Source organism: Callithrix jacchus, chromosome 21, assembly GCF_049354715.1.
Source record: "Callithrix jacchus isolate 240 chromosome 21, calJac240_pri, whole genome shotgun sequence".
Lineage (NCBI taxonomy): Eukaryota > Metazoa > Chordata > Mammalia > Primates > Cebidae > Callithrix > Callithrix jacchus.
This window is the reverse complement of record NC_133522.1, coordinates 34,990,945-35,014,031: the sequence shown is the minus strand read 5'-3', so window position 1 is coordinate 35,014,031 and position 23,087 is coordinate 34,990,945. Positions and strand designations below refer to the sequence as shown.

General features: G+C 36.4%; 1 protein-coding gene across 6 annotated transcripts in view; it reads left to right on the top strand.

Annotated features, from left to right (window-relative positions):
- LTN1 (listerin E3 ubiquitin protein ligase 1) overlaps positions 1-14,489 on the top strand; it is a 65,720-nt gene extending 51,231 nt beyond the window's left edge. For 2 of the 6 annotated variants that reach the window (XR_013530552.1, XR_013530551.1), the window contains 7 exons: positions 1,304-1,490; positions 6,273-6,444; positions 7,325-7,545; positions 9,947-10,141; positions 11,300-11,467; positions 12,085-12,237; positions 12,526-14,489. Coding sequence is in view for 4 of the 6 variants with exons in the window: in XM_008986535.5 (XP_008984783.2) it covers positions 1,304-1,490; positions 6,273-6,444; positions 7,325-7,545; positions 9,947-10,141; positions 11,300-11,467; positions 12,085-12,147 (1,006 nt within the window). In the remaining 2 variants the exon portion in view is untranslated. Of the gene's footprint in view, positions 1-1,303; positions 1,491-6,272; positions 6,445-7,324; positions 7,546-9,946; positions 10,142-11,299; positions 11,468-12,084 lie in introns of all 6 variants that reach the window. The other 4 variants (XM_008986535.5, XM_054248949.2, XM_078358425.1 and 1 more) reach the window with 2 other exon arrangements.
- The last annotated feature ends 8,598 nt before the right edge of the window (positions 14,490-23,087 follow it).

The window sequence follows — 23,087 nt, the reverse complement described above, 5'->3', positions numbered from 1 at the left end:
TTTATTGACACTGTCTTTCTTTACTGGAATATAAATTCTGTGAGGGCAAGAATTTCTGTCTCTTATTTCTGAGAGAGAAATCGGCCAGAATGCTTTAGGACAGAATGCTTCCTGGCCCATAGCAGATATCATGAGTAGTATGTTGAATGAAAGAATAAATGAATCAGTGAGTATAAAGTAGGCAGGGTATAATGGAAGATAAAGCTGGAAGGGTAGTTAAAGAGGCCCAATAATGAATGACCTTAAAAATGACTTTTCCGGGAAGATTTGGGCATTATTTGTTAGGAAATAGGACACCACCAGCTGATTCTGACATCAATGTGAAAGATGAATTGTAAAAAGAAGCAAGCAGAGGTGGAGGTGATTCCAGAAGTTAAATAACAATGCACGGAGGGCAGTGTGAAAAGTGGAGAGGTTTCAAAGCTGGTATTTTAGAAGATGTAGTGAGTATCAGTATGGAATATAGAGGCTTGATACGTGAGATGGAGGTATTGAAGGAAAAGACCCAAGGGCAGAAGCTTGGAGAAGGCCTGTACTTCTGGGCTGGGAGAAGGAACCCACAAGGGAAGAACGATCATGGAAGTAAAAGGAGAGAACCAGGCTAGAGTTTCATAGAGAAGGGAGTTACGTATTTTACTTTTTGAAAATCTCATAAGTTCACCTGAAAGTATAAATGAGTAGAGTAGTTCAGTAAAGAAGAAAATTAACTTACATTATTGTGAATTAATCTGAATGATACATTTATTTTCCTAAAAAGAGATGTAATCATGAGTTTTTAAATAGGCACATAATTATTTTCTGTGTTTATCATTCTGATTAATTATGTGATTGTGACATCTCTTAATAGTGCTAAATAAGTAGATAATATGCAATAAAATGGAAACTAGGATGAAGTGATAAAGTTTGAAGTCTTAATCTTCACTTTATCTTTTATAAAGGATGATAAAAGGCTTGGTAGGATTTTTGAATCCGTAACAGTTTCCCCGACTAACGGAGGGACTTTGGACTAATCATTTGGCTTCCTTGAGTGTGTGGTTTTTTTTTTTCTTTTTTCACTTATAAAACAGAAAATTGAAATAGATGTTTTCTAAAAATGTCTTTCCTTCAAGTGCTGTAATATGTCTTTTTGATTTTACTGTTATATGAGATTGGAAGTTAAAATTGGATCAATAGAGGAAAATTTGTAGAAGGTTTTTGGAAAATAGAGAAATTTTTCTAAAATACTTGAAGTCTACAAATACTGTCAATTTGTTAAGGAATGAGTTATAAAGAAAACTTCGGGTGTTTAATCATTGATTCTTAGGTCACCACCAGCAGCACTGATGTCTCTTCTTAGCACTCAAGAGGATTTATTAGAAAATGTTTTGGGGTGTATTCCCGTTGGACAGATAGTTACTATTAAACCACTGAGTGAAGACTTCTGTTATGTTCTGGGATACCTTCTCACTTGGAAATTAATACTAACTTTCTTCAAAGCTGCTTCATCACAGGTAAATAAATATGTGACAACTTTCAATAGTTCTGTCCTAATATGCTTCTCTGACACTGTTCTAAATACCTTCCTTCCCTTCAACTTAATAAAAGGGAAGTGCCTTATGTTTTAATCTTATCTTTTTTTTTTTTAATTGAGGCAGGGTCTCACTCTGTTGTCCATGCTGGAGTGCAGTGGCATGATCTTGGCTCACTGCAACCTCTGCCTCCTGGGCTCAAGTGATCTTCTCACTAAGTAGCTGGGATTACATGTGTGACCCACCATGCCTGGCTAATTTTTATATTTTTTATAGAGATGGGGTTTTACCATGTTGCCCAGACTGGTCTCAAACTCCTGAGCTCAAGCGATCTAACCACCTTGACCTACAGGCAGGAGCCACTGCGCCCAACCTAATCTCATTTTATCCAGCTACCTTCAGATAATCTGCTTAGTAAGTTTACTCCTGTCCCTTATGCCTCACCCCTCCCAGCAAAAGTATTTACTTTGTCTGATATGTGGCCAGATCAGTTTTTTTCTAACTGAATAGTCACCGGGTTCTTTTATTTCAGGAAATAAGATTTTTTTTTTTTTTTTTGAGACAGGGTCTTACTGTGTTGCCAGGTGCCAGGCTGGAGTGCAGTGGTGTGATTTTGGCTCACTGCAACCTCCATCTCCTGGGTTCAAGCAATTCTCCTGCCTCAGTCTCCTGAGTAGCTGGGACTACAGGCATGCACCACCATGCCCAGCTAATTTTTGTATTTTTAGTAGAGACGGGGTTTCACCATGTTGGCCAGGATGGTCTTGATCTCTTGACCTCATGATCTGCCCGCCTTGGCCTCCCAAAGTGCTGGGATTACAGGCATGAGCCACCGCGCCCGGCCAGGAAATAAGATTTATATAATTTAATTCTGTACTATCATAGTAATGATTTTAAAAGGATTGGGTCTTGTGTTTTTTCTGTTTTTTTTTTGGGGGTGTCAGTTTTTCACTCGGTTGTAGAGATTTCACTTAATACGTCATTGGAAATTTACATTACTTGAAAAATCACTGTTTGGAGAAAGATCTGTGAAACATAACCCATGTAATAATTCAGACTGTTATCTAAATGGGGAAAATACCTAAAATATTTTGCCCAAATTATTCTAGTAGCCACTAGATGTCTCTGTTGTCTCAAGTTTAGAAAGTAAGACCTTGTCCAAGAAGAAACTGGAAAGCTCTCTCTCTAGTTTTTATTTCTTTTAGAAAGATCCCACTTGAGGATAGCTTGAGTCCAGGAAGCAGAGGTTGCAGTGAGCTGAGATTATGCCACTGCACTCAAACCTGGCGACAGAGGCAGACCCTGTCTCAAAAAGAACAAGAAAGATCCAAATTTCCATCAATCTTTCATTGAATCAACCTAGTAAAATATGTGCCTTCTTTGGTAGGTCAATACAAAGAGATGTGGTTTATCACTTAGTGTGATGAAGTATTTATGGCATTCATTTCCAATGAAACTTTTTCAGAATTTTAAAATCATAAATTATGTTGTTGTTTGTCACCTATACCTTGGTACAAAGATACCAATTTTTGCATCTTTGTATTTGTATATCTAAGGGGAAAAATCAAATCACAGAGGCAGCATTGATCTAGTTGTTAAACTGATTAGTTTTCTCTTCAGGACTGTCACTTATTTTTATGACTTAAGCTAGTTTTATTTGCTGATGATATATTTCAAGAGCTCCTTATTGGGCTTTTACATTAATTTCTTAAAATATTGTTAATCTCTAAAAAATTGCAGCAGATTCGGGCTTTTGTGTTTAAGAGTTTTGTTCTTATTTTAGATTCAGAAGTTAGGAAAATGGCCTTGCTTTGCCTTTTCTGTTAAGCTGGGATTGGGTTAGGGTGCAGAATTATACAGCAGCATTTATGATTACTGCGTCTGAAACTTGAACTGAGCTGTGGGCAGATAAACCAGAATATCCTGCTAAATAATACTAATTAGAAGAGTCCTGAAATAAACAGAATTTTTCTTCAGAAAACTTTAAATGTTCCTAAATCATGGGTTAACTTTTTTTCTAAAAAAAAAAAAAAAAGCTCCTAGCAAATCAGCTTGAACTGAAAAAATGTTGTACATATACATGTGTATGTTTTTGTGACTGTTTTATAAAGCTTTACTGAGATACTGCACATACCATAAAATGTACCCACCTAGCACATAGAATTTGGTGTTTTTAGTATACAGTCATTCCTTGATACCTGCAGGGGATTATTTCCAGGCTCCCTCCCATGTCCACCACCCCAGTGAATACCCTAGTTCTTTATATAAAATAGCATCTAACCTATGCACATCCTCCTGTATACTACTTAAAATCATCTCCAGATTAGTTATCACTGATACAATGTAAATGCTATTGAAATAGTTGTTATACTGCATTTTTGAAATTTGTGGTGTTTTTATTGTTGTACTAGATTTTTAAAAATCACTTTTTTGACCCTCGAATATTTTCAATCTGCGGTTGGTTGAATTTTCAGATGTGAAACCCATGAATATGGAGGGCTGACTGTATTCACAAAGTTGTGCAGCTATTACCACTACATTATTTAAGAGCATTTTCAAAATTTCATTGTACTTGATAGCAATCGCTTCCCATTTCCCTTCAAACCCCACAGCTCCTGAAAACCATTAAACTGTGTTCTGTTTCTATGCATCTGCCTGTTCTGGATATTTCACATATCTGGTCTTTAGTGTCTGGCTTTTATTTCACTTAGTATATTGTTTTCAATTTTTGTCAAACTGTAGCATGTATCATAAGTATTGCGTTTCCTTTCGTGGCTGAATAATACTCTGTTTTATAGATATACCATATTTTGTTTATCTGTTTATTAATGGACATTTAGGTTTGTTTCCATTTTTTGGCTATTGTGAATAAAGCTGCATTCATGTATAAGCTTTTGTGTTGAAATATGTTTTCATTTCACTTGGGCTGTATATCTTGGAGTGGAATTGTTGGGTCATATATGTGTGTTTCTTAAAGTCCATTGATATTGCTGATTAATTTTTTAAAAATCTCCAACTTTTATTTTGAAAAAAATTAAACTTACAATGAAATTGGAAGAATAATTCAATGAAAAGTCACATAGACTTTTAGATCAGCACATTTTTAACGTATTGGTACATTTGCACATACTTTACTGTATTTACTTTTTTTCTGCTGACCTACTTGAAAGTAAGTTGCAGACATTATGATGCTTTACCAAAAGTATTTAAGCATATACATCCTAAGATCAAGGATATGTTTCTATATAAGCATAATATAATTTTTATACTCAAAAAATTTATTTTGATGCAATAATACCTAAGTTTTATTTAGATACTTTCAGTTGTCCCAGTAATATCTTTATAGTTTTATTTTCTTCTCTGTTCATGTTTGTTGTTTGCCATATTTTTTAAATTTCTTTAACCTATAATTCCTATACCTTTCTTTTCTTTCTTGTCATTGTTTTGGCCAGCTGCTTTTAGCCTGTCATACAATTTGAATTTGTCTGATTGTCTCCTCATTAGATTCTGGTTAATTTTCAGCAAGAGTACTCACTTCACAAGTTGTTATGTCTTCTCAGTGTCTTATCTCAGGAGCCATATAATGTTATTGTATTATTTTACAGGTTGAGTATCCCTTATCCAAAATGCTTGGGACAGTAGTGTTTCTGATTTCAGATTTTGGAATATTTTTGTTACATGTACTGATATAGTATCTCAGATCCGAAAATCTGAAATGCTCTGGGAGCATTTCCTTTAAACATCATGTTGGTGCTCAACAAGTTTTAGATTATGGAGCATTTTGGATTTTGGATTTTCAGATTTGGGATGTTCATCCTTCAGTGGTGACATTCAGTTTGATGGTAAGGGTACTTTGGTCAACATATTTTAAAAATCAATTTGAAATCCTATGACTTGATCCTCGTATTTAAGTATTCATAGTGTTCAGAAAATGGTGTATTTTACGCAAAGAAAGGATAAATACTTGAGGTGATGAACACCCCACTTAACTATTACATATTATATGCCTATAAAATACCTCATATGCCCCATAAATATCTACTGTGTACCCACAAAAATGAAAAATACAAAATTTTAAAAAAGAAAATAGTGTCTTTGTACCATGAGGAGATATGTGATAAAGTAGAAGAAATCATTTTAAAACCAATACAGATACCAAAGAACTGCAAAGTGAATGTGAAAAATGCAAGCTGTGCTATTGGGGGAAAGCAGGAGTTGTAAAGCACAGGCCTCACATAGCTACCTGTCATGCTTCCAGGAGCGGCTCGTTTTCCTGTTTTTAAAAGAGAAACCAGAAATCCATATTTTTATGTGCAATTTCCTGATTGAAAAAACAACTCTGAGAAGACCCCCAAGACCTTTTGGACTACTAGTTTGTGCTCTCTGTCCTAAAGGGTCATCGGAGTTTTTGATACAGGGTGAGGTCAGCCACAAAAATGGGATTAGTTTTAAATAGAAATTTGAAATGTTAAGGACAATGGTGTGGAAGGAATGTGTGGAAGACTTGGGAGGAGAGTGAGCGAGCCATCTGTGGGAATGCTGAATAGATTTCTTTGTCTAAGATACTTTAAACCAAGGTGAGTGTATTGTGATACAGGGAGACACTTTGAGAGAGGTATTAGAAACATATGTTATAATAATGTGGGAATAGGGAGAATGTCTGCTAGTTTATAAGGAAGGGAAATTTGTTATACTTTGATTTGTTCTTTATACCAATTATCTTGGTGTATTTGGTTTACTAACAGATTCATTGCTCTCCACTAGCTTCGGGCTCTGTATTCAATGTATCTTCGGAAAACAAAGAGTTTGAATAAATTGCTCTATCACCTGTTCAGGCTTATGCCAGAAAATCCAACCTATGCAGAGACAGCAATTGAGGTCCCAAATAAAGACCCTAAAACATTCTTTACTGAGGAGCTGCAGCTGAGCATTAGAGGTCAGTAAGATATGTGTTTATGTTTTTTGTTGGACACTAGATTCAGACTAGGTTGAATTAAACTTTTCCCTGGGAATGTGGAGAATAACCCCAGAAGTGAGTCCTGGCTATGAGAGTGTTGAAATTCGTCATTTTCCATATTGTTCTAAATAGGACAAATAATTAGATTTTACCTGTAAGACTATGAGGCCATTAATACATTTTTGAAGCTTAGTGTGGTGAGACTATTAACTTTTTACTCTGTAAACAAATATTTGTTATGTAATAAAATTTTATAGGCATATAAAAAGGGAAATTAAGATGAATAAAATTTATTTCATTCTGGGAGCTCACATTTTAGCTGAGAGGATAGATATGCATGTATCTGGTTGTACTACACTATTGAAAACAATTTACTAAGAATATGAATTTTTTAAATGCCTTGGAGATCCTAGGATGGACTGTATCTTGTGAGTATTGAGTTGGGTATTCCAAGACTTCTGTACAGCAGCTCAGCAAACTCTGGGGAAAATAAAGGAGGCCAAACTCCTTTTCATAATTTATAACACCAGGCGTCTTTAATTTTTCCTTCTTTTTAAAATATGTGTATTCTGTTTGATTTGTGGTCTTTCATGGTAAATATAGAATTCTGTTTCTAGGTAGATTTTTCAGGGTTAATTGGGATTTTCACTTTCTAAAAAAATTAATTTGGCATTCTTATGGTTAATTTTGAATGTGTGAAAGGATGCTCATACTCTAGAGTTCTGGTTTCTCTGGTTTTGTTTTATGAGCTATAGCACTATTATTGAGGAAGTAAGGATCACTTTCTAAGGAAAATACTAATATTAGTTTGTTTATAAGAAATATATGTTACTAACCAAGAATTTGCTTTCTTCCTCAGAAACTGCAACTCTCCCATACCACATTCCACACTTGGCTTGTTCAGTCTATCATATGACATTAAAAGACTTGCCTGCTATGGTTAGGTTGTGGTGGAATAGCAGTGAGAAGCGTGTTTTCAATATTGTGGATAGATTTACAAGCAAGTATGTCAGCAATGTACTTTCTTTTCAAGAAATATCTTCTGTACAGACAAGTACACAACTATTTAATGGCATGACGGTTAGTATTGTCTTGACTTTCTCTAGAAAAGTTATTTTAATATTGGGTATGTCTATCATGAATATCATAACAGACTGTAGTTCTTGACTCAATTTATAGAAATTGGTGGCCAGGAGTGGTGGCTCATTCCTGTGATCCCAACACTTGGGAGGCCAAGGTGGGAAGATCACTTGAGCCCAGGAGTTCAAGACCAGCCTATTTTATTTTCTCATTTGTGTATCAAATCTCAACATTACTTCATGCGTGGATTGAGACTGTGATATAATTTTATTACATACTAGTCTATTCTCACATTGCTATAAAGGAATGCCTGAGATTGGGTAATGTATAAAGAAAAGAGGTTTAGGCCGGGTGCAATGACTCATGCTTATAATCCCAGCACTTTGGGAGGCTGAGGTGGGTGGATCACTTGAGGTCAGGAGTTTGAAACCAGCCTGGGCAACATGGTGAAACCGTGCCTCTACTAAAAAAATACAAAAGTTAGCCAGGTGTGGTGGTGGGTGCCTGTAATCCCAGTTACTCAGAAATTTACAATCATGGCAGAAGGCAAACAGGAGTCAGCACATCACATGGCCAGAGCAGGAGAGAGAGGTGGGAGGTGTCACACACTTTTAAACAACCATATTTCATGACAACTCACTATTACCAGACTAGCACCCACGGGAAATCCACCCCCATGATCCAGTCACTTCCTACTAGGTCCCACCTCCAACATTTGGGATTACAATTCAACATGAGATTCAGGCGGGGATGCAGCTCCAAACCATTTCAGCCACCAAATAGTTTTTAAGCATTCATTAGTTCATTCAAAATCTGTATTGGAATACTTATAGATGCCAAGCACTGTGTACCGCTCACTAGGGAAATGAAGTTTAGTAGGACCAGATTCTGTTTAATAAAGGGAAAAGAGCAATACTGATAATGATTTTTGCATTGGAAAGTAGCATATTAAGAGAGAATGCTTCATGATCTGAGTGGGACAGATTCATCTGGCTGAGGGGGATTGGGTGAGATTTTATGGAAGAAAATCACATTGAGGTGGGCAGGATTTTGTTATAGGGAAAATGAAGGGAAAGGCAATATAGAGGAAATGCTATTGCAAAAGCAAAGAGCACAGAAATGAGAATGTCATTTCAGTGATTGTCCAAGAAATAATGCAGTATTCCAACCCAGATAATGAGTAGGAGTCCCAAAAGGTGAATAGACTATTCAACAGTGAATTAGAGGTGTGTTGGGAAGGGCCTCAAAAAACAGTCAAAAGTGGTACAGTTCAGCCACTGAACATTTTTCATTCAGGCAGTAGCATGGTCAGAGTTATAATCTGTGAAATTGCTCCGACCACTGTCTATAGCATGAGCTGTTGGCAGACAGTTTGGATTCAAATGAATGGTTAGAGGAGACTTGGGGTGGACATTAGGAGCCAAGGACTAGGACCTGACTGAGGCAGTATCAGTGGGAATGTAAAAGAGAGGGATGTGAGAGATTTTGTGCTAGTGATTTAGCCAAACTTACCATTAGTTAATATCTAGGCTAAGGTAGAAGCAGAAATTTAAAATGATGCTATGATGATTTTTAGCCTGGGAGTAGGAAATTCAGAAGACAAAGTTTGTAAAGGATGATAATGTGTTTGTTTTATGTTGAGTTTGCAATATTTGAAAACCAAACAAATAACTATAAATGTTCTGGCAGTTGATGGTTGGCTTCAATGCTCAGGAGAATAATATGGTAGAGAAAGACTTGTTAGAGAAGTGACATTTGATACTGTGGGTGTGGAAGAGAAGGGATAATAACCCATTCTGTCATTTATCTATTCAAAGATTATTGAGCTATTATGTGACAAACCTAATATAATAAAACCTTTTTAAAATGAGCAATTAATTGCTTTTAAAACAAACTTTGAATATCATGAAATCGCTGTGAAAACATACCAGGCAGATATTTAAACCTATTTCTTAATTATCTCATGTCAGATAAGTGGATGTGTTTACTCGCATTGTCCTTGAAAGAAGGCTCAGCTTTTAATAGTCAACCTCTCAAAATGTTTTCTGGGGCCGGGCGTGGTGGTTCACGCCTGTAATCCCAGCACTTTGGGCGGCCGAGGCGGGTGGATCACGAGGTCAAGAGATCGAGACCATCCTGGTCAACGTGGTGAAACCCCGTCTCTACTAAAAATACAAAAAATTAGCTGGGCATGGTGGCGCATGCCTGTAATCCCAGCTACTCAGGAGGCTGAGGCAGGAGAATTGCCTGAACCCAGGAGGTGGAGGTTGCGGTGAGCTGAGATTGCGCCATTGCACTCCAGCCTGGGTAACAGGAGTGAAACTCCATCTCGAAAACAAAAAATGTTTTCTGGATGAAAGAAAGGAATTTAGCAAACAAAATATCCTTTGTTGTGTTGTAGGTTAAAGCTCGAGCTACTACTCGAGAGGTAATGGCTACTTACACTATTGAAGACATAGTTATTGAACTTATAATACAACTGCCCTCAAATTATCCACTGGGTTCAATAACTGTAGAAAGTGGGAAAAGAGTGGGAGTGGCCGTTCAGCAGTGGCGGAACTGGATGCTGCAGTTAAGCACTTACCTAACCCATCAGGTAAGTTCCTGTTCACACATTTGGCTTTACAAACTCGAAAAAGATGATCAACTTAAAAGGGCATTTAAACATAAAGTATATCTTTTCTGCTTACGATAAAAACCGATACTAAATTTCCTTAAACATAGACATATCCCTAAATGGATTAAACCTGCCCTTCTGTTTTACTTTTTACGGTTCTGTAATTTATTTTCTGGTGTTTGAGAGGGATTGACTTTATTTCATTAACATTGTAGAAGATGTAGAACAATATGTGATATTAAGGAAATTGAGAGAGGATCTTCTGAAAAATACTGGAGATGAATGCCTTCTGAGCTACTTTAACTTTAATTCTTACATTTCAACTCTTCTTTGGTTAGAGAAGTCCCAGTACTCTGAAAACCTTTTGACCTCTAAACACATTTTAAATCTTCAGTTCTGTTTGCATACTGTATCTCAGGCATTCTACAGTAATAAAAACTGGGTTTTTTTGAGACGGGAGTTTCGCTTTGGTTGCCCAAGCTGAAGTGCAATGGCACAATCTTGGCTCACTGCAACCTCTGCTCCTGGTTCAAGCGATTCTCCTGCCTCAGCTTCCCGAGTAACTGGGATTACAGGCACCCACCACCACACCTGGCTTATTTTTTGTATTTTTAGTCGAGATGGCATTTCACCATGTTAGTCATGGTAGTCAACCAACTCCTGACCTCAGGTGATCCACTTGCCTTGGCCTCCCAAAGTGCTGGGATTACAGGTGTGAGCTACCACACCCAGCCAGGAAAAACTATTTTAAAACAAATGTGCTCATCAATATTGTAGAACTGGAACAAATCGTTTGAAATCAGATAATTTCATCATTTTCAGTTCAACATTAGAAGAACTAACCTAAATTATTTAATTATTGAGAGAGTTTTATCAAGCAATGAGCTGAGACTATAACACTGTAAATATTGGTCTGGAAGCCTTTAAAGTATGTCTTTAATGGAGAAAAATTACATCTGCTTCCTAAAACTTGGGAGGTTATTTTAAAAACCAACATTCATGAAAGGAAATATGAACATAGCCAAGCAGATTCTCTTCTTTCAGAATTATAATTCAACCTTAAAATTTGCAAAATTGAATAAAAATAAAATTGGTGGTCATCAATGTATACTGACTTATTTTTCTTCTTGTTAACAGAATGGAAGTATTATGGAAGGCTTAGCTTTATGGAAAAATAATGTAGACAAACGTTTTGAGGGTGTTGAAGATTGCATGATCTGTTTCTCGGTCATTCACGGTTTCAACTATTCCCTTCCTAAAAAAGCCTGTAGAACATGCAAGAAAAAATTCCATTCAGCCTGCTTGGTAAGTCTAAAGATAAATTAATGCACTTATATTTGATGTGTTTTATACACACACACGCACACACAATGTCTAACTTTGGTAGAGAAAATATATGTTAAACTTAATTGTAGCTAATAAGAGATATACTAAAAAGTGATTTTTAAAAACCTATAAAAGATAATTTGCAATTTGCTGAGACTGGTAGAATCAAGGACCTCTAATAAATGGGTGTTTCCAGTGACCTCTTACCACTCAAGAAGTAGAAGGTCTTATGAGATCTATACCATGAAGGAGACTACAGGAATTGGTACTAGAAGCCATCTGGCATCAGAGCCCTGTGCTCTTTTTAAACTTACTGAAAAAAAAGTTGCCATTTGTTCATTTGTTTCACAGGAGATCTTCCTTATATCTTAGTGGTTGTGTACATAAGCCTAAGTAGAAAGAACTTAGTATAGCCTTCAGAAGTAATACTCATTTGTGTTGATTTTGGAGATTAACAGAAAGAGCAAAAATGTTAGTATTCTTCCCTTTTTACTTTATCATTCAAAGGTTACTTTAAATGTATATGTACTTTTTGATATATATAAGAGGAGAACTTTAAAAAGTTCTTCTAATACTTAAAACCTTTTCTTTTTCAGTACAAATGGTTTACATCCAGCAACAAATCTACTTGTCCACTCTGTCGTGAGACGTTTTTCTAAGATGTTTTTTCATTGGAGGTGATCCCTGAAGTATGTCGAGCAAAGGCATTGGATTTGGATCCGTCTTAAAGTGTGGATGTGGGGAAGCCAGTGAGCATTACTTTTAAATAGGACCTTCTCTGAAAAAGTATTTTGGTTAGCATAATAATCTTAAAATCAGGTTTACTTAACTTTAGATTGCTTTGTAAATGTTTGGGAACTTTCTTTTACAAAAGAATATTACATATTTGAGAGAAAATATTTATATTAATGGATTAATCTCTTTGTATATTTAAAAATAAATAAGAAAACCCCCTAAATTACAGAATTGGAATTTGTGAAAGATTGTACAACTATATTATTGATAAACCCATTCTGTTTGTTGATCTGTGTTTTCAGATAGTCCAAGTGAAGCAAAATGAACTGAGAGAGCTGATTTACATCTATAGGTATTTTAAGAGTTATTTATTAGTCATGACAATAAATTAGTAGTATTCTGATATTTGTAGATTATTTTAATGATAAAGTGACACTAAACTATTAATATAGCTTGTCTTAAGCTATTTGGAAGCATGCTCTGAAATCCTGTATAAAAGAGTGTAAACTGAACTTTAAGGTGCCTCCATTCATCAAGGGTTGTGAAATTCAGAAAATTAAATTCTTGATGCTGACCTTTTGCTTGTGGAAGAATTATTTCTATATAGGAATTTGAATTGTAAACTTGTCAGTAATTTATTGCTCAGTTTGAGTGAGTCTCTAGAGGGTGAGAATTTGAGAGAAATGGCAGTTTATTATTTCATTCATGAAGCAGCATGGCAGTTATGCTTCTATTGAGGGGGAGAAATAAATGAGTATTGCTGAAACTTAAAAATCAGTGGAAAATTGCTTATAGCCGTTACTGGATAGGGAATTAAGGAAAAAAATCAGTGGAAAAAACAAAACATTTAAAATATTGCAGGAGGCTTTTAATTTTGTAAGCAAAGTTACACTAAATAAGAGATTTGGGGAGCAAATGTTTTCAGCCTTCAAAAATGAAAGAAAAGGATTTTAGCACTAAGTAAAATTCAGTATAATAGGCTGAAGTGGAATAAGTGAAAAGCTGTCTTTTGACACTCTTAAAAATTGTGCCCAAAATATAAAAGTGTGGAAGCTCAGAACTTGGAATAATTTGATTGCAGTCTTCCATTACATGGAAATAGCATATTGCATATCTAGGTTACTTGAGAGCTCAGCTAATCTTCTCTATTGCATATGTTTAATTGGCAAAAACAATTCATGAAAAATAAAATTAACTGCTTTCCATCTACTGGGTAAAATGACTGTTGAAATAGTATGAATGTGATCAGAGGATTATAGTTGAGAGTGAAGTACTATGTGTGAGTTATAGATCTCTTGAGTTGTATTTATAGATGCAGTGTCCTGCCCAGTTTTGTTTGCCTCCTACATTTTTCTGTAAAATATTTATTACTTCTAGCCCTGAGGCTCTGAGAGTTAGTAAGTGAAGTACAGATAGCAAAATTTTACTACCTCGTTAACCCCTTTCTTTAATATTCTCTGTCTTTCTATGTCTCTCTCTGACATAGCAGTCCCAAACAATTGTTTTACTTCCCTGTGAAAGTTATATACTTTTCCTTTAAAAATGGTTTTATAATAAGACTGTTTAAAACCTTTCCAGTATTGGTACATCTTGGCTTTTGACTCAAACTCCAAGCAGAAAAGAAAATGGAATAATGGAGCATTGTTTTTCCATGTCAGTATTAGAGCATCAGATTCTTGGTGAAATACTATAATTAAGTAGTTATAATTAAATAACTGCTCTTCATACTTAGGACTCTTAATACATTTCTTTAAGACTTGTAAGTATAGTTGTCAAGCTTGTTAACTGTTTATATGCTAAAGGAAAAGCTTTCCAAAATGAGACTGAAATTCAGGATACCACATTAAAGTTGTATCTGTATAGCTTTGACAACTCTAACAAAAGGATAGCAGCCCTTAAACTTTTAGTGTATAAGGACATTTTAAAATTGCATGAGATTAGCAACATTAGCAAAATTGTTAATTTAAAACCCAAAGTAAATTGCAAATTTTAAAATTTATTTTTTACTCTTATCACATGCTCTAATGTATGTACCTAAGTTTCTGTAGCTTAAATAATATGTTTTTATTTGATCCATTTTTGTGGTGCAAGTAATTAATGTTATTATTTGATTGTTATACCATATGTGCCCATTAAAATTCTTTTTAATTAAGAAAATTTCAAATATACAGAAAAATAATATAAATGCCCTTGTACTCTTCACATACTATTTTGCCATATTTGCTTCTGATTTTTAAAGAAATAAAATGTTACTCTTTTGTACTTCTCCCTGGTGCCATCCTCCTCCTTTTCTCTGTAGAGCAAACCTACTATTCTGAAGTTGGTGCGACTCCTTCCTATTTAAGATTTTATTCTTTACCATGTGTTTTTATTTAGAAGCAATATATAATAATTAACAAAAGTTATATTAATGGTGTTTTACTGTATGTAATCTTTTGTAACCTTTTTCACTTAATATGTTGTTTAGTATTATATCAGTTTACTTACAATAAATGATATGACACTAAACAACATATTAAGTGAAAAATTAATGGTTGTCTAAATTGTTATTTTTTTGCCATTTTGAACAGTGCTGCAAGTCTACATTCTTGATCATGTCACCTCATGCAGATGTGCTAGATACTCGTTTACAAATGGAATTTCAGCCCGGCATGGTGGCTCATAGCTGTAATTCCAGCACTTTGGGAGGTTGAGGCAGTAGGATCACCTGAGGTCAGGAATTCGAGACCAGCCTGGCCAACATGATGAAATCCCATCTCTACTAAAAATACAAAAAAAATCAGCTAGGCTTGGTGGTTCACGCCTGTAATCCCAGATATTAGGGAGGCTGAGGCAGGAGAATTACCTGAACCCGGGAGGCAGAGGTTGCAGTGAGCCCAGACCTTGTCACTGCACTGTAGCTTAGACGACAGAGCAAGACTCTGTCTGAAAATATATACGTATATATACACATACATACATACATTTAAAAAAATGGAATTTCGGGTAGTAGGATGTGTATGCGCTGTCACTTTAGATGTTATCAAGTTGCCCTCTGAAGTGTTATGCAAGTTTGCTCTCTCAAACTCAGTTTAAGAGCATTCTGGTTTTCCTGTCTTGTCACCAATACTTCGTCTTATTGGAATTTTTAAATTCTGCAGTCTGAAAGCTATGAGATGGTAGCTCTTTGTTTTAACTTATATTTCATTAAGAAGCCTACTTACATTTCATATATTTGTTGGTCATTGTTTGACAGGTTTTTGTCCATTATCCATGCCTATTTTTCTGCTGGATTACTTATATTCTTACTGATTATAATGCCTTATCTCATAGGACATCTAATATGTGGCTTAACATTTTCTGTGACTGTCTCTAATCTCACAGAATTTTTCAGTTACATCTAATCAGATAATTTTTTCTTTTATGATTGAGCCTTTTTTATGTTAGGTTTTAAAAATTTGTTACTTAACTGAGGTTTAAAAAATTCCATTATATTTTGTTAAACCTTTTAAATTTCAAAATATGCTTAATGTTCCTGGAATTAATTTTTTTTACATTTTACTTTAAGTTCTGAGATACATGTGTAGAACATGCAGGTATACATGTGCCATGGTGGTTTGCTACACCTATCAACCCGTCATCTAGGTTTTAAGCCCCACATGCATTAGGTATTTGTCCCAATGCGCTCCCTCCCCTTGTCCCCCACCCCCAAACAGGTCCCAGTGTGTGATGTTTCCCCTCCCTGTATCCATGTGTTCTCATTGTTTGGTTCCCACTTATGAATGAGAAAATGTGGTGTCTGGTTTTCTGTTCCTGTGTTAGTGTGCTGAGAATGATGGCTTCCAGTTTCATCCATGTCCCTGCAAAGAACATGAACTCATTCTTTTTTCTGGCTGTGTCATATTCCATGGCACATGGAAATATGTGCCACATTTTCCTTATGTAGTCTATCATTGATGGGCATTTGGGTTGGTTCCAAGTCTTTGCTATTGTAAATATTACTGCAATAAACATAGCATGTGTCTTTATAGTGGAATGGTTTATAATCCTTTGGGTATATACCTAGTAGTGGGATTTCTGGGTCAAACGGTATTTCTGGTTTTAGATCCTTGAGGAATCGCCACATTGTCTTCTACAGTGGTTGAGCTAATTTATGTTCCCACCAACAATGTAAAAGCTTTCCTATTTCTCCACAGCTTTGCTAGCACCTATTGTTTCTTGACTTTTTAATCACCCTTCTGACTGGCATGAGATGGTATCTTATTGTGGTTTTGATTTGCGTTTCTCTGATGATCAGTGATGTTGAGCTTTTTTAAATATGTGTGTTGGCCACATAAATTTCTTCTTTTGAGAAGTGTTTGTTCATATCCTTTGCCCACTTTCTGATGGGATTGTTTTTTCTTGTAAATTTAAGTTTCTTGTAGATTCTGCATATTAGACCTTTGTCAGATGAGTAGCTTGCAAAACGATTCTCACATTCATAGGTTACCTGTTCACTCTGATGAAAGTTTCTTTCGTTGTGCAGAAGCTCTTTGGTTAAACTAGATCCCATTTGTCAATTTTAACTTTTGTGCCATTGCTTTTGGCGTTTTCGTCTTGAAGTCTTTGCCCATGCTTATGTCCTGAATGGTATTGCCTAGGTTTTCTTCTAGGGTTTTGATGCCTTTGGGTTTTACATTTAAATCTTTAATCTATTTTGAGGTAATTTTTGTATAAGCTGTAAGGAAGGGGTCCAGTTTCAGTTTTCTGCATATGGCTAGCTATCTCCCAGCACCATTTATTAAATAGGGAATCCTTTCTCCATTGCTTTTGTTCTGTTTGTCGAAGATCAGATGGTTATAGATGTGTGGTGTTATTTATGAGGTTTCTGTTCTGTTCCACTGAGGACCACAATTTTCTAAAGCATGCCTTTAAAATGTATAATCTGTTCTATCCAGTGTGACAATTTTTCTTCTTAATTGTACCATTTACTTAATTTATATAATGTAATTACTAAGATAGTTTATAATTAATTTTCTAATTTTCCCATCTATTTTGTAACCTTGTAGTATAGTTTGAAGTCAGGTAGCATGATGCCTCTAGCTTTATTCTTTTTGCTTAGAATTGACTTGGCTATGCGGGCTCTCTTTTGGTTCCATATGAAGTTTAAGGTGCTTTTTTCCAGTTCTGTGAAGAGGGTCATAGGTAGCTTGATGGGGATAGCATTGAATCTGTATATTACTTTGGGCAGTATGGCCATTTTCACAATATTAATTCTTCCTAACCATGAGCATGGAATGTTTTTCCATCTGCTTGTGTCTTCTTTTTTTTATTTATTTTTTGTTTTTTAGGAAGAGAGGAAGGCAGGAAGGGAGGAAAGGAGGAAGGGAGGGAGGAAGGAAGGGAGGGAGGGAGGGAGGGAGGGAGGGAGGGAGGGAGAGAAGGGAAGGAAGGAAATCGAGCAATGAGAGAGACATTGCTGACCTGGATCTAGAGGTCTACAAGTTGATTTCTTTTTTTTTCTTTTTTTGAGAGAAGGAAAGAAAAAAAAGGAGTGAAGGAGAGGAAGAAAAAGAGAGAGAGAGAAGGGAAATGTTGCTTTATTCTAAAAAAAAAAAGGGTATTAATAATGGCCAATCAATGTTTCATTTAAACCTATGAGTAGGTATTGACAAGAATGTATATTTTGTGTATTTAAAGTGGAGAGCTCTATAAATATTTATTAAGTTTACTTGTTCTGGATCCAAGTTCGAGTCCTTGATATCCTTATTAATTTTCTGTCTCATTGAGTGAGTCTAAGTCTCTATGTATCTGGGTATTAGGATCGTTAGCTCTTGTTGTTGCATTGATCCTTTTACCACTATATCTTTGTTGCTTTAAAATCTATTTTATCAGATATGAGAATTGCAACTCCTGCTTTTTATTTATTTATTTATTTTTGCTTTCCATTTGGTTGATAAATCTTTTTCCATCCCTTTGTTTGAGTCTTTGTGTATCCTTGCATGTGAAAATGGGTCTGGATGTAACATGCCATTGGGTTTTGGCTGCATCTTTTGATTGGGGGATTTAGTCAATTTAAATTTAGGATTACTGCCATTTGATGTTAACTGGCTGTTTTATCCAATCGTTGATGTAAATTCTTCTTTATGTTGATGCTCTTTACTTTTTGGTATATTTTTAGAAAGGCTAATACTGGTTGTTTCTTTCTATGTGTAATGCTTCTTTCAGAGCTCTTGTAAAGTAGGCCTGGTGGTAATAAAATCTCTGAGTACTTGCTTGTTCATAAAAGATTTTATTTTTCCTTCAGTTGTGAAGCTTAGTTTGGCTGGATATGAAATTCTGGGCTGAAAGTTCTGTTCTTTAAGGATGTTGAATATTGGCCCCCACTCTCTTCTGGCATGTAGAGTTTCTGCTGAGAGATCTGCTGTAAGTCTGATAGGCTTCCCTTTGTAATTAACCTGACCTTTCTCTCTGGCTGCCCTTAGTAATTTCTCCTTCGTTTCAACCCTGGTGAATCTAACGATTATCTGCCTTGGGATTGCTCTTCTTGAGGAATATCTTTGTGGTGTTCTCTGTATTACCTGGGGTTGAATATTGTCCTGCTTTGCTAGTTTAGGAAAATTTTCCTGAATAATATCCTGAAGAATATTTTCCAGCTTGGATTCATTCTCTCCATCGCATTCAGGTACACCTATCAAACGTAAATTTGGTCTTTTCACATAGTCCCACATTTCTTGGAGACTTTGTTCATTTCTTTTTATCCTTTTTTCTCTAATCTTGTCTTCTTGTTTTATTTCATTAAGTTAGACTTCTACCTCTGATATCCTTTCTTCTGCTTCAACAATTTGAAGTGTTTAAACCTGTGCATACTTCTCGGAGTTCCTGCATTGTATTCTTCAGTTCCATTAATTCACTTATATTCGTCTCTAAGTTGTCTATTCTCATTAGGATTTCATCAAAACCTTTTTTCAAAGTTCTTAGTTTCTTTATATTGGGCTACAACATGTTCTTTTAACTCACAGAAGTTTCTTATTATCCATCTTTGGAAGCCTGATTCTGTTAATAGGATGCGCTTGTTCTCAATGAAGTCTTGTTCCCTTGTTGATGAGGAACTGTGATCCTCTTTAGAGGGAGAGGTGTTCTGATTTTGAGTATTCTCAGCCTTTTTATGCTGGTTTCTTCCCATCATTCTAAATTTATCCACCTGTCGTCTTTGTAATTACCAACTTTCAAATTAGGTCTCTGAGTGGACGTCCAAGTTGTTAATTCCCAGGGCCGAAATATGAGCAACCCACTGCGGCGGCCAAAACAGCGACGTTAAGACTGATAGTGCTTTTCTGCCTGGGAATCTCCAGTCTGGCTTCCTTCTTGAGTCCGTAATAGGCGACTCTGCCTTCCCGGAGCTCCAAACCTCGGTCAGAAGGGGAACCCGTCCCATTTACTCTGCACCAAGAGCTGCCATGCCGAGGTGCCAGCACAAACACTGCGCCAGCCACAAGAGTCACGCTGGCGACCTGTGTGGCTCCTCCAAACCTCGGTCAGAAGGGAAACCAGTCCTGTTTACTCTGCACCGAGTGTTGCCGCACTGAGGTGCTGGCACAACTGCTGCGCCGGCCACAAGAGTCGCGCTGGCGACCCATGTGGCTCCTCCAAACCTCGGTCAGAAGGGGAACCAGTCCCGTTTACTCTGCACTGAGAGCTGCCGCGCTGAGGTGCCAATGAAACTGCCGCGCCAGCCACAAGAGTTGCGCTGGTGACCCGTGGAGCTCCTCCACTGGGAATCTTCTGCTTTGTGAGCGACCAAAATTTGTCTGAAAGTGTGGCGTCCTCTAGTTGTCTGAGCTTTCGCTGGGAGCTCAATCCTGAGATGTTAGTGATTGGCCATCTTCCTGCTTGTGTCTTCTTATTTCCTTGAGCAGTGGTTTGTAGTTCTCCTTGAGGAGGTCTTTTACATCCTTTGTTAGTTGTATTCCTAGGTATTTTATTCTGTTTGTAGCAGTTGTGAATGGCAGTTCATTTTTGGTTTGGCTCTCTTTAAGTCTGTTATTGGTGTATAGGAATGCTTGACATTTCTGTACATTGATTTTGTATGCTGAGACTTTGCTGAAGTTGCTTATCAGTTCAGGAGATTTTGGGCTGAGACAATGGGGTCTTCTAAATATACAATCATGTCATCTGCAAATAGAAACAATTTGACTTCCTCCTTTCCTATTTGAATACCCTTTATTTCTTTTTCTTGCCTGATTGCTGTGGCTAGAAGTTCCAATACTGTATTGATTAGAGGTTGTGAGAGAAGGCATCCTTGTCTAGTGCCAGATTTCAAAGGAATGCTTCCAGTTTTTGCCCATTCAGTATGATATTGGCTGTGGGTTTGTCATAAATAGCCTTTATTATTTTGAGATATGTTCTATCAATACCTTGTTTATTGAGAGTTTTTTAGCATAAAAATCTGTTGTTGAATTTTGTTGAAGGCCCTCTCTATCTATTGAGATAATCATATGATTTTTGTCTTTGCTTCTGTTTATGTGGTGAATTACATTTATAGACTTGCATATGTTGAACCAGCCTTACATCCCTGGGATCAAGCCTACTTGATTGTGATGGATAAGCTTTTTGATGTGCTATTGCAGTCAAAATACTGGTTTGCCAGTATTTTATTGAAGATTTTTGCATCTATGTTCATCATGGATATTGGCCTGAAGTTTTATTTTTTTGTTCAGTCTCTGCCGGGTTTTGGTATCAGGATGATGTTGGTCTCATAAAATGATATGGGAAGGATTCACTCTTTTTGGATTGTTTGGAATAGTTTCAGAAGGATTGGCACCAGCTCCTCTTTGTATGTCTGGTAGAAGTTGGCTGTGAACCCATCTGGACCTGGGCTTTTTTTGGTTGTAGGCTATTAATTGCTGCCTCAACTTCAGCCCTTGTTATTGGTTAATTCAGGGTTTTAACTTCTTTCTGGTTTAGGCTTGGGAGGGTACAAGTGTCCAGAAACTTACCCATTTCTTCCAGGTTTACTGGTTTACGTGCATATAGTTGTTTGTAGTAATCTCTGATGGTCGTTTGTATTTCTGTGGAAATGGTGGTGGTATCTCCTTTATTGTTTTTTATTGCATCTATTTGATTCTTCTCTCCTTTTTTATTAGTCTGGCTAACAGTCTATTTTGTTGATCTTTGAAAAAAGCTCCTGGATTTATTGATTTTTTGGAAAGGTGTTTTTATGTCTCTATCTCCTTCAGTTCTGCTCTGATCTTACTGCTAGCTTTTGAATTTTTTTGATCTTGCTCCTCTAGGTCTTTCAATTTTGATGATAGGGTGTCGATTTTAGATCTTTCCTTGCTTCTCACGTGGGCATTTATTGCTATAAATTTTCCTCTAGACACTGCTGTAAATGTGTCCCAGAGATTCTGGTACATTGTGTCTTCATTATTGTTGGTTTCAAAGAACATCTTTATTTCTGCCTTCATTTCATTGTTTATCCAGTCAACATTCAAGAGCCAGTTGTTCAGTCTCCATGAAGTTGTGCAGTTCTGAGTTAGGTTCTGAATTTTTAGTTCTAATTTGATCGCACTGTGGTCTGAGAGACTGTTCTTTTGCATTTGCTGAGGAGTGATTTACTTCCAATTATGTGGTCAGTTTTAGAGTGGGTGTGATGTTCTGAGAAGAATGTACATTCTGTGGATTTGGGGTGGAGAGTTCTGTAAATATCTATTAGGTTTTCTTGGTCCAGATCTGAGGTCAGGTCCTGGATATCCTTATTAATTTTCTGTCTTGTTGATCTGTCTAATATTGACAGTGGAGTGTTAAAGTCTCCCACTATTACTGTGTGGGAGTCTGAGTCTCTTTGTAGGTGGTTAAGAACTTGCTTTATGTATCTGTGTCCTCCTGTATTGGGTTCATATATATATATAGGATCGTTAGCTCTTCTTGTTGCATTTATCCTTTTACCATTATGTAATGTGCTTTGTCTCTTTTGATCTTTGTTGTTTTAAAGTCTATTTTATCAGAGACTAGGATTACAACTCCTGCTTTTTCTTTTTTTGCTCTCCATTTGCTTGATAAATCTTCCATCCCTTTATTTTGAGCCTATGTGTGTCCTTGCATGTGAGATGGGTTTCCTGGATACAACACACTGATGTGTTTTGGCTTTTTATCCAGTTTGCCTGTCTGTGTCTTTTGATTGGGACGTTTAGCCCATTTACATTTAAGGTTAATATTGCTGTGTGTGAATTAGATCCTGCCAATTTGATGCTAGCTGGTTGTTTTGCCCATTCGTTGACACAGTTTCTTCACCATTTGGGATGTTTTTTGGAGTGGCTGGTACTGGTTGTTCCTTTCTATGTTTAGCGCTTTTTTCAGTAGCTCTTGTAAGGCATACCTGGTGGTGACAAAATCTCTGAGCAATTGCTTGTTTGTAAAGGATTTTATTTCTCCTTCACTTATGAAGCTTAGTTTGGCTGGATATTAAATTCTAGTTTGAAAGTTCTTTTCCTTAAGGATGTTGAATATTGGCCCTCACTCTCTTCTGTCTTGTAGAGTTTCTGCTGAGAGATCCACTGTGAGTCTGATGGGCTTCCCTTTATGGGTAACCTGACCTTTCTCTCTGGCTGCCCTTAGCATTTTTTCCTTCATTTCAACCCTGGAGATTCTGATGATTATGTGCCTTGGGGTTGCTCTTCTTGCAGAATATCTTTGTTGTGGTCTCTGTATTTCCTAGACTTGAATATTGGCCTACCTTGCTGCGTTAGGGAAGTTCTCCTGGATAATATCCTGAAGAGTGTTTTCCAGCTTGGATTCATTGTCTCTGTCACATTCAGGTACACCTATTAGATTAGGTTTTTTCACATAATCCCATATTTCTTGGAAGCTTTGTTCATTTCTTTTTACACTTTTTTCTCTAATCTTG